At 43.9% G+C, this 12,500-nt stretch overlaps 1 protein-coding gene across 1 annotated transcript in view; it reads right to left on the minus strand.

Moving 5' to 3' along the window:
* LOC124379760 (low-density lipoprotein receptor-related protein 1B-like) overlaps positions 1–12,500 on the minus strand; it is a 201,326-nt gene that overhangs the window by 159,161 nt on the left and 29,665 nt on the right. The window contains 3 exon segments of the mRNA XM_046840329.1: positions 741–869; positions 1,126–1,245; positions 8,882–9,025. Of these exon segments, the coding sequence (XP_046696285.1) occupies positions 741–869; positions 1,126–1,245; positions 8,882–9,025 (393 nt within the window).

Here is a 12,500-nt window from a genome sequence, read left to right on the forward strand (position 1 = left end):
TGCTGATCAAAGCCACTGTTTCTGGCTGTTCGTCTCCACGGTAACGCTCTCACTTACACTACTGTTCTATATTGTGCAGATTCACAGATCTTTCCTCAGAGTAGAGCAGAAATTTTAAATCTCAGCCGGTCTCAGCACGCGAGTGCGCAGGAGGCTCTCAGGTTCTGTGCTTTAAACTCTAATAGTAGTGAAGCTGAGACACGATGGAAGCGTATGGACACCTCGGGTCTAATGCACTGATACTGAACTCTACTCTTTAATATCAGTCTCTAATGCCTGCTCAAAGCTGACTGGATGAAGGTGGTCATGTTTAATAATGACATCACAATGACAGGAAGCACCAAACTACAGTACAACTAAACACACAAACATATTCTAATGTAACTCCGCCCCTAACCACTCCCAGATCTTCAAAGACAACCTCAAAATATTTGATGAGGTTGACGATGATAATGTTGTTGATTGGGATGATGATGGTGATGGGGATGATGATCATGATGATGGTGATGGGGAAGATGATGATGATGGGGATGATGATGATGATGTGGATGAGATGATGATAATGATGGAGATGATGATGATGGAGATGATGATGATGGGGATGAGATGATAATGATGGAGATGATGAGGATGATGATGATTGGGATGATAATGATGATGATGATGGGGATGATAATGATGATGATGATGATGCAGATGACGGTAATGATGGTGATGGGGATGATGAAGAACACACTCACCGGTTTTGGCTTTACAGGAACGTCTGTTTGCCTGGAGACTGAACCCGTCCACGCACCCACACTGATATGAACCTGGTGTGTTCCTGCACGTCTGACTGCACACGCCATAAACCTCACACTCATCACCATCTGAAACACAACCACAAGCACTTTATCACATCTACACACACACACACACACACACACACACACACACACACACACACACACACACACCACACACACACACACACACACACACACACCACATGCACTCCACACATACACACACACACCCACATATACACACACTAGTGCATTAGTGTAAATCTGAACTTTACTGCTGACTGCAGCGCACAAAGAGTAAAGAAGAGATTTGGGGTGTGTGTGTGTGTGTGTGTGTCACCTCTGCATGTCCTCCCATTGTCTTCCAGCTCCAGTCCATCGGCGCAGTAACACATTGCACCGCTCTTCATTCTCACACACCCGAACTCACACTGCAGCTCTCTACATTTCTGCAACAGCTCTGAGACACACACACACACACACACACACACACACACACACACACGTGAATTTTTATATATTATAATATATATATATATATATATATATATATATATATATATATATATATATATTGTGTACATTGTGCATTACTTGTGTTGTGATTGTTCACGATTCAGTAGTGATCTTTACTTCCTCGAACTCGTTCTCCAGCTGCACTGGTTATTTCAGGAACAAATCCATGGTCAGTGTTCCTGCTTTCTCTCAGAGCTGAGCTCGGATTGGTGAAAAGCTAAAACAGTGCTTCACAACACTTAATAATCGCGCTCTGTGATCACTACACAAGAGACGTCAGGCGTCTGCTGCTTAGCGTGGTAGAGAAGCTCACGATGCCCTGAGGACCTCCTGCTGAGGAAATGGAGATACCAGATACCATCAGCATTCTGAGAGGAAAAACTCCTGACTCTTTACATGATGAACGCCGTAAATCATCTGCCAGGTGAGTGAGGAGATGTGACAGGGCAGGGTTTGGTCCTGTTCCTCTGGTGGTCATGGGGATTTAATCTCACACCCTTCTGAAACAGGGTTGATCTGCAGGACAAACTCTCATCTAAACACATCTCCACATTATGCTACGTCCTTACGCCCTGAATGATAACGTTTCCTGCCACTCATTTCACACACACGTCTTCAAGTGGCCCAGATAATAAACCCAGGTGAAGGTGAAGCATGTGTGGATGTAAATGAACACACACACACACACACACACACACACACACACACACACACACACACCATTTGAGGTGAAAGAGTGTAATAGGGGGTTTATGGAGCAGTAAGTGATGCACAGCCAGGACTGTTATTCAGGTGCTTATGGCTGAGCTACTGACAGTAACCTTGAGCTGGAGGAACTTCTTTTGTGTAATGCATCAAAGAAAACACACTAAAACACCACTTCAACCTGAAAGTGCTGAATCACACACTCATCGTGTGAGGTGTCGCCTGGATCTGGTAAAAAAAAGCCCTTTATGTTCCTGCGGTATGGAACACGAGCTCCAGTGCTGGTTAGAGAGGCGTATTTATTAGCACGACTCCTTCATTATAATCAAGTCTTTAATGTGATTTAGAAGAATGAGTCATCTCAATGAGTGATTCGTTCAGTTTCTCCTGGACGTATATGCGAAAAGCATCACAAAATCTCCGTAGATTATACACAGGAAACCGTAGAAAAGCTCCAAGTCGTTCGTTCTTTTGTAAAAGCAAATCATTTTGTGGTCCTTCACGTTCTTGTTACAATAATTATGGAAGTCACATGACAGAAGTACTAATGGCACTGACCAGAAGATATGAGAGGCGAAGCAACTTATTCTGTTTATCATCATTTATCCTTAGCTGCATTGTCATATTTTCATTATTGGAACTGTAGTGAAAGTTAGTGCATGTAGACATGTAGATCTGGAAACCTAACAGTTTATTTTGCTTCTGATCAAAGGAACCAAATGAACTTAAAGACTCAAAAAAATAAATTCGTTCATTTTGATAAATGAGAAAAGAACTCAGTCACGAAAATGATCTGATCTTCCCATCACTACTGTTTATTACATTCTAAATCGAGTCATTCTCAAATTAGATTAGCAGCTAACTGCTAAACTTCATCCACACACACACACACACACACACACACACACGATCTCTGCTACGTCCTTCCTCCTTTCCTCCTAACATCTCTGTGCAGTTTGATTAAGGCCTGGATGTAACAGGAGACAATTTTACACATTTTTTATGGGAACGTCAACAGGTAGGAGGTAAAGCTGTGAACAGGGAACTGAAGAAACATCTGACCTCATGTCCACACACCAGAGAGAAACAATATGAAATGAAGAGGAAAACATTAAAATGTAGGTCAGTGATTCTGATGGAGTTTAGAGCAGCAGAGAAGATCTGGTTCAACTTGTGTATGTATTTGATTAGATATGAAAAATGAGAGTCTCAGAAGTGAGAGAGAAAAACACCACAGAGAGAAAGAAAGGTGTAGCTGTGATCCCGACACTGCCCTCAGTGTCCAATCAACACCTCAGTCTACCATTCACACACACTCACATGAACACACACACACACACACACACACACACACACACATCAACACACACACACACACACATGAACACACACACACTCACATGAACACACACACACACACAAACACACACACACAAACACTCACATGAACACACACACACACATCAACAAACACACACACACACACACACACATGAACACACACACACAAACACTCACACACACACACACACACACACACACTCATGAACACACACACACACACACACACACTCATGAACACACACACACACACACACTCACATGAACACACACACACAAACACACTCACATGAACACACACATACACACACACACTCACATGAACACACACACACACACACACTCACATGAACACACACACACACACACACACACAAACACTCACATGAACACACATACTCACATGAACACACACACAAACACAACACACACACACACAAACACTCACATGAACACACATACACACACACACACTACATGAACACACACTCACACACACACATGACACACACACACATGAACACACACTCTCACATACACACACACATACACACACACACTCACATGAACACATACACACACACACACACACTCTCTTTCTCACATGAACAAACACACACTCTCACATGAACACACACACTCTCACACACACACTCTCATGAACACACACACTCTCACACATACACACATACACACACACACACACACACACACACTCTCACATGAACACACATACACACACACACACACACACTCTCTTTCTCACATGAACAAACACACACTCACACACACTCTCTCTCACACACACTCACATGAACTCACACACACTCTCACACACACACTCACATAAACACACACACACACACACACACACACACATTTACATTTGCAGCATTTAGCAGACGCCCTTATCTAGAGTGACGTACAAAAGTGCTTTGAGTCTCTAGTAGTGAATAAATCTACACTGTACACAAGAATACAAACTTAATATAAATATAACTCGAATTCTACAAACCTGGAAAGTGTTAATTTTAGTGTTTCAGGAAGATGAAGGTCTTCTCCTGTTGCTTGAAGATAATCAGGGACTCTGCTGTACGGACATCTAGGGGAAGTTCATTTCACTACCTCGGTGCCAGAACAGAGAAGAGCCTTGAAGTGTACTTACCTCTCATTCTGAGAGAAGGTGGTACCAGTCGAGCAGTGCTGGAGGATCTCAGACAGCGTGGTGCAGTGCGAGATGTGATGAGGTCACTGAGGTAAGATGGTGCTGGTCCATTTTTGGCCTTGTAGTCAAGCATCAGTGTTTTGAATCTGATACGTGCAGCTACTGGAAGCCAGTGAAGGGAGCGCAGCAGTGGGGTGGTGTGGGAGAACTTAGGCTGATTGAACACAAGTCGTGCAGCTGTGTTTTGGATCATTTTTAGTGGACGAATAGCGTTCAGGGGAAGACCTGCCAGCAGAGAGTTGCAGTATTCCAGTCTCGAAAGGACAAGAGACTGAACAAGAACCTGGGCAGCCTGTATGGACAGAAATGGTCGAATCCTTCGGATGTTATAGAGAAGAAATCGACAAGAACGAGCAACATTAGCGACATGTGGGAAGAAGGACAGTTCATTGTCCATAGTTACCCCAAGGTTACGAGCAGTGGCTGAAGGGGAGAGCAGAGAGTCATGAAGTGTTATTTGGAGATCCTGACCTGGAGATGAATGACCTGGGATGACCAGCAGTTCTGTTTTGCTGGGGTTGAGTTTTAGTTGATGATCCATGAAGATATGTCTATCAAGCATGTCAAGATCCGAGCGGAAGCTGTGGTATCTGATGGAGGGAAAGAAAAGATGAGTTGAGTGTCATCTGCATAGCAGTGGTAAGAAATCCCATGTGAGAATATGACTTCACCAATGGAGTGGGTATAGAGGGAGAAAAAGAGGCAACCAAGTACCGAGCCTTGTGGGACACCAGTGGTGAATCTGCAGAGGGCAGTAGTGGATCCCCTCCATGTTACCTGGTATGAGCGACCTTCCAGGTAGGAAGCAAACCATTCCCATGCTGTTCCGCGGATACCGAGGCTCCTGAGGGCTGACAAAAGTGTCTTGTGGTTGACTGTGTCAAATGCTGCTGAAAGGTCCAGGAAGATAAGTACAGATGACAGCTTGGCTGATCAAGCAGAATGCAGTTTCTCAGAAACAGCCAAAAGGGCCGTCTCTGCGGAATGTGCTGCTTTGAACCCAGACTGGTTCGGATCATGGAGGATGTTCTGTGAGAGAGAGACAGACAGTTGGTTAAAAACAGTGCGTTCCAGAGATTTAGAAAGAAAGGAGAGAAGTGATACCGGTCTGTAGTTGTTGATGTCTAATGGATCCAGAGCAGGTTTCTTTAAGATGGGAATGACCCTTGCTTGCTTGAAGGTAGTTCAAGGTAGAAGGTAGTAGCCAGATGTTAATGACCCATTGATGGTTGTGCAGATGAAGGACAGCATATCTTGTGTGATGGTCTGAAGCATGGTCGAATGAAGTGGATTCAGAGGACAGGTGGTGGGATTTCAAGATTGGATGACTTGCAGTAAATCATCTTCTGTTAAGGTTGAGAAGCTTGACAACAGAAGTAGTGGATTCCTGACTGTGTTGTGTTGTCATTGTTGAGGTGAAAGAGAAGGTCTGGCAGATTTCCTTAATCTTCTCATCATAGAAGGAGGCAGTGTCATTAGCAGTCAGGGAGGATGGAGCAGGTGTGGCAGGGGGGTTGAGTAGGGAAGAGAAGATGTTGTGGAGCTTACGAGGATCTTGTGCAGAGGCCTTGAGCTTTTCCTTGTAGAAGGCAGTTCTAGCAGAAGTCACATCCAAAGAAAATGTGGTCAAGAGTGCATGGTAAGATGGCACATGACTGATCTCCCAATTTAAGATCAATGTGTTTTAAAAAGAAAAAGTACAAATAGAAATTCTAAATAAACACTAAGTGTTACTGGCTTTAGGGGGGCTACCTACAACCGCTCCAGGAGCACCTTCAATATAAGTGAGTATCCCTGCCCACAATTTACACATCAAGTGAGACTGAAACTACACTTCATTAATCACCTGATAGAACTAATAACCACAGACCAAAACTCTACAATCAACTGAGTTCTGTAGATATACAAAGTTAAAATCCTCCCTTACCAGAAGAGAGTAGATTCGCAATAGAGCTAAAGCACACACATGAACACACACACACACACACACACACACACACACACACACACACCTCTTTAACATGCTCCAGGGACGAGTGAGTCTCTCCATCAGCTTTTCTGCTCTTCAGCCAAATTAAGATCAGATGTCAAATACTGGAAACGTTCAGAGTGTAAATATTCTAAAACTGTACACTCCTCAGGGTTTTTGTGTGTGTGTGTGTGTGTGTGAGAGAGAGAGAGAGAGAGTGGGTCAGTTTGAGGTGAAGATGATGCAGGCCCTCTCCGTTCATTTCCACCAGCGGTAATTAAACCCCTGGGAGAAAACCATCTTAGATACCAACACTCTATAATAACCCATTACTCTCTCTCTCCCTCCCTCTCCCTCTTTCTCTCTCTCTCTCTCTCTCTCTCTCTCTCTCTCCTCTCTCTCTCTCTCTTTCTCCCTCCCTCTCCCTCTCTCTCTCTCTCTCCCTCTCTCTCTCTCTCCCTCTCCCTCTCTCTTTCTCCCTCTCTCTCTCCCTCTCTCCCTCCTCTCTCTCTCCCTCTCCCTCTCTCCTCTCTCTCTCTCCCTCTCTCTCTCTCTCTCCAGAAGTGTATGTGTGTTTATCTATTTGTTGTGTAAACACTGCAGGCTCAGTGGTAGAACGAGGGATTAGTTATGAGTAATTACACTCATTAATTTCAATGTAAATTCTGAAGTTTCGTTTTTATTTTCAGATTTATTTCTTTATTTATGGGACTTCAGATAAGCTACTAAGCAGCAGGTGATTTATTTATTTATTTCCAGGTTCTTCATCGTTCGTTCTGATGTTTGATTTCTTCACATTAATTAAAGGTCCTTTAATTCATTACGTTTGTTCATTATCTCTGTTTAAACTCGTGGAAAAACAAAAGTTTGTGGACACCTGACCTTAAGACGTGCTTTTTTTTAACATCCAATTCCACACAGAGTCTTCATTTTAGGGTTAGGGTTAATGTTAAGGTCAGGGTTAGAGTTAGGGTTTAGGGTTTAGGGTTAGGGTCATGGTTTAGGGTCAGGGTCAGGGTCAGGGTTTAGGGTTAGGGTCAGGGTTAGAGTTAGGGTTTAGGGTTAGGGTCAGGGTTAGGTACCGGTTCAAGCCCCGGTATCTGGTCTGATGAAAAGAAGATTGAATTGTTTGTCTTCAATTCTAAACATTATGTCTGGAGGAAATCAGGTTCTGCTCATCAGGTTCTGCTCCTGAAGGTGGCAAAATAGTCTCTTGTAAACGGAGCAAGTCTCAGAACTTTTCGATACCAACTTGTATCTATTTATAAAAATCCTGCTTCATACAGTATGTAAATTACAGAATAAATTAGCAGCTGCTCATTCTGCTCCATCAGTCGAATAGACACACCGTCAGCTCTGAACTCTACACGACCCAGAAGGTGCCAGTCAGCTGAGGTCCTGGGTGTGTGTCTGATCACAGAGCTGTGAGGAGTTTCCATCTGCTGCTCCGGCTCTTTATTACTATTAATAACCATGTGGTCCATATTTCATCTCATTACCGTTACACTCGTCTAGTCCTCCACGCATTTCCCAGACGAGTGTGTGTGTGTGTGTGTGTGTGTGTGTCAGGGATGAGTGATTAGTGTCTGATCTCTAAACAATACAATATGTGTGATCAGCTCTCAGACACACTATACCGCTCTCAGCTCCGGTCCACAGACGCCCACGGCCGCGTCACGAGTCCGACCTCTGACCTCTAGATGATTGGCTGAGAGCTTCTCTGATACACCACTCAGGAGCGAAGCTACAACCTCGAGAAGGTTTTCCCACACATCATCTTACACACACACACACACACACACACACACACACACTAAACACTACACAATAACCATCTCCATCTGAGGCACTGACCACCAAACAACTTTTCAACTTGTGAGTCATTTCAACAGCGCACACACACACACACACACACACAATGACCTCTAATGTAGGTTTCCTCATCTCTGCACAACATGAGAAAAGTCTATGCTTGATAGATAATCACCGTGAGTGTGTGCGTGTGCGTGTGTGTGTGTGTGTGCGTGTGTGTATATTTATAGTTGCACTCAATGCTGTTGAAATGACTCGCAAGTTAATAAGAAAAAACCACAGGGAATTCCACTGTCCTGAAGTTCTTCCACCATCACCATGCTTCTGAGATAAACATCTCCTTCGTTCCAGTAAAGGTTCTGTAAACGAGCAGTTGCTATAGAAACCATGACGTATCAGCGTGAGCGCACTGCGTTATAGAGAGTAGTGAGATCTGATCAGCACAGGAGTGTAACTGTGGTTACTCTGAGCCTGATGAAACTGGAGGTGGACAGGACTGAAGGAAAGTGATGAAGTGTGAGATCTCACCACTGCAGTGAACACCCTCGTCATCTCCATCTGCACAGTCTGTCACTCCATCACACACCTGAGAGAACGACACACACACACCTGTGCCCCCTGTACCAACACACTGCACATGGTTCAGGGGACAGGACACCTCGAGCTGAGAACCTGCAGAGAGAGAGAGAGAGAGAGAGAGAGAGAGAGAGAGAGAGAGGGAGAGAGAGGGGGACAGAAAGATTGAGACTGAGAATGAAAGAAGCAGACAGAGAAATAAAGAGACGTGTGTGTGTGTGTGTGTGTGTGTGTGTGTGTGTGTGTGTGTGTGTGTGATTAGGGGCAGAGTCTGGTTATTGTCCATCAGTAGGTTCAGCTGGAGTTGAGAGATGATCTGTGCTGAAACACTTTTCTTTCCCTTGGTGTTTTGGATGAAATGATTCCCTTCTGCTCATTACACTGTTCATAATCATTACTGTGTACCGTATTTTCTGGACTATAAGCTGCTACTTTTTCCCCACTCTTTGAACTCCGCGGTTTAAACAACAAAGCGGCTAATTTATGGATTTTTTCTGGGTTTTTCCCGGTTTCACAAACTTCAAGAAAAAAAACTGAAGCCCATAACATCAGACCAATGAAATTGCAGAACGGGTTCAGATGAACCAATTAAACTCTTTATATTAAATCAGATGCGCTTCCACTGAATCGGGCCGCACCACATCATAAATATGGATGATGTTCCTCTGACGTTTGACCTGCCGCTCTCTCGGACTGTCTACAGGCTTATTTATGTTCAGATAGATAGATAGATAGATAGATAGATAGATAGATAGATAGATAGATAGATAGATAGATAGATAGAAGATGGTGAATTGGGCCACAGGATGTGCTCATCATGATAAAAGCGATCACCTGATTAGGTCTGAAATCAGGCCGTGTTTGGAGGAAACACAAATCCAACACTTCCTGACCCAAATGAAGATCTTTCCAAATGAAACCTGAGCTGTTTTTATTCAGGCTCCTGGACTGGGTTTATATTTATATTTATAGTGTTTGCCAGATGTCCTTATCCAGAGCAACGTGCTTTGTAGAACACCTACACGCTAGCACTCAGAGTTCACGCTGTAAGAATAGGAACAAATAAGAGTTCAGTCCTGAGTGGATTCCAGGAACGCCTGGAGATGTTTATCAGGGGACACACACACACACACACACACACACACACACACACACACACACAGGTAATTTATCATGGCCAGAGACAGCAGGAGGTTGGAAGAGCAGTCACAGGAACATGGAGGAGAGCATGCACACAAACTCCACAATGCAACTTTAGGTAGCAACACCACCATTAGAGTGAAGAAGGAATTAGGTTTAGATGATGCTTTAGGAAAACATGTTCCATGAAAAAGACATGTGCATATTACAAAGTAAATCACAAGTTGTGGTTGATCTCCAGTTACATCCGAGGATAGAAGAAGGACCTGTAGTACCAAAAAGAAAGTTCCAAAAGAAAACCTTCCTACCGGTTCAGGAACACTGAGAGTGTGCGTACTGAGCAGAAGAGAAGTCCAACACACGCTTGAGGAACGTGTGTGGAGTGTTGATGAGGTTTAAGTGTCCTACTGAATTCTCCTGAATCTGTTTTAACTGATTTATTTAAAATAAAAACAAGTAAAAAAAAATCAGTCTGGTTTTAAATTTTCACTGTAAACATCGCGAATAAGGAGGAAAATCTACACTGATCTCTAGCTATAGCAAAGTGAAGATCCGAGCAGAAGATCCAAGCAGAAGACACATGATCCCTCTTTCATTCTCATTCAAACAACTGAGCAGTTAAGGGCCTCACTCAGGGGCCCAGGAGTGGGATCTCGGTGAGGTTGGGATTTGAACTCATGACCATCCAATGCCTTAACCACTACCACAATCCCACCCACGTTTCAGTGCAGATGAGCAACTTTTGGAAACGAAAAGGGGAAAACTCGCATTGTAGACATAGAACATAGAAATTTCCCCACTGTGGGACGAATAAAGGTTTATCTTATCTTATCTAGACGTAGCCTGAGGTGAGCAGACGGAGAAAGATGTGGAGATGAGTGATGGAATGGATAAACTTCCATGCAGGAGAAAATGCCGCGCTTATAGTTTTTGTCCGAGACCTTTGTGCAGAACCACAGGAGAGAAAAGTCAAGTAGCAGCAGCGGTGTATTGATTCTGGTCTTAATGAGGTATCAGAGGGACATCGCAGCACTTTCATAAATCCCTCGCTTCCTCTTTCTCCCTCCGTCCTCTGTGGTTTCCTGCTCTCCTGTCTTCTTTACTAAAGGTCTCGAGAGGAGCGTCGTGAGAACAGAGGTCCGTCCCACTTTCCTCAAACAGGAGAACGTGTGTAAAAATATCACATCAGCTTTCTCTCTCTCTCTCTCTCTCTTCTCCCCCTCTCTCCTCATTTCTCTCTCTCTCTTCTCCCCCTCTCTCTATCTCTCTCTCTCTCTCTCTCCCTCCCCCTCTCTCTCTCCCCTCTCTCTATCTCTCTCTCTCTCCCTCCACCCCCCTCTCTCTCTCTCTCTCTAACAGCTGCACCTGTCTATATGTACTTGGGAAGTTTAACGCCGTTTTCTGTTCTCTCTCCATGTGTTTTTCGCTTCAGTGTGCACCGAGATTCAGGAGAAATCTGCGTTCTAATGATCTGACGCTGTAACAGGGAGCTGCAGTTTCACTCGTTTACATCCTCCGTTGCTTCTCGACGCCTTTAACTCTTAAAGAGATTTACAAGCCGGCAGATTTACGGATTGAAATGGAAGGGAGATGTGTTTTTCTCTCTGCGCATCACCGACCTCGAGAACCTCACTGCAGTAAAAATAACTTTCACACCAAAACACTGTCCGTTAGACTTCTGATCAGAAGGTCGTGAGGTCAAATCCCACCACCATCAAGCTGCCACTGTTGGGCCCTTAATCAAGGCCCTTAACTGCTCGGTTGTATGAATGAGGTCACTGTAAGTTGCTCTGGATAAAGGCGTCTGTTAAATGCCATTAATATTCATGTTCATCTCACAGGAGTTGGAGCTCTATAGCAGATCTTCCACATCTTCAAACCCATGAAAACAGATATTCCACCATCACCACTTACCCCAACCCTAACCCTAACTCTAGTTCAAGTGAAGGCAAAATTTCATGCAGCATCCAGAGACGTCCTACATAATTGTGTGTCTCCAACTTTGTGGTAACATTTTAGGGAAGAAGCAGCTATGGGTGGAAAAGCTAGGTGTCCCAATACTTTTGACCATACAATCTTTTGAAGACCACCTAAATCACCACAGGTTTCATTTGTGGAGGAGCCGAGGTGCATCAAGTTCAAGTTTATTTCTATTGCGCTTTTCACAACACAGATTGTCTCAAAGCAGCTTTACAGAATGTAACAGTGAAGGTGAATGGTGTGTGTTTATCTCTGATGAGCACCATGGAGACTGTGGTGAAGGAAAAACTCCCTTAGATGTTATGAGGAAGAAACCTTGAGAGGAAACAGACTCAAAAGCAGAAACCCATCCTCATTTGGGTGACATCAAGAGTGTGATTATAGTCTTTAAACACTACAGAACACTGGAGAGTGAGAACTAACATGAGCACTGGAGTGTGTGATTATGACT

This window comes from Silurus meridionalis, chromosome 26, assembly GCF_014805685.1.
Source record: "Silurus meridionalis isolate SWU-2019-XX chromosome 26, ASM1480568v1, whole genome shotgun sequence".
Taxonomy (NCBI): Eukaryota; Metazoa; Chordata; class Actinopteri; order Siluriformes; family Siluridae; genus Silurus; species Silurus meridionalis.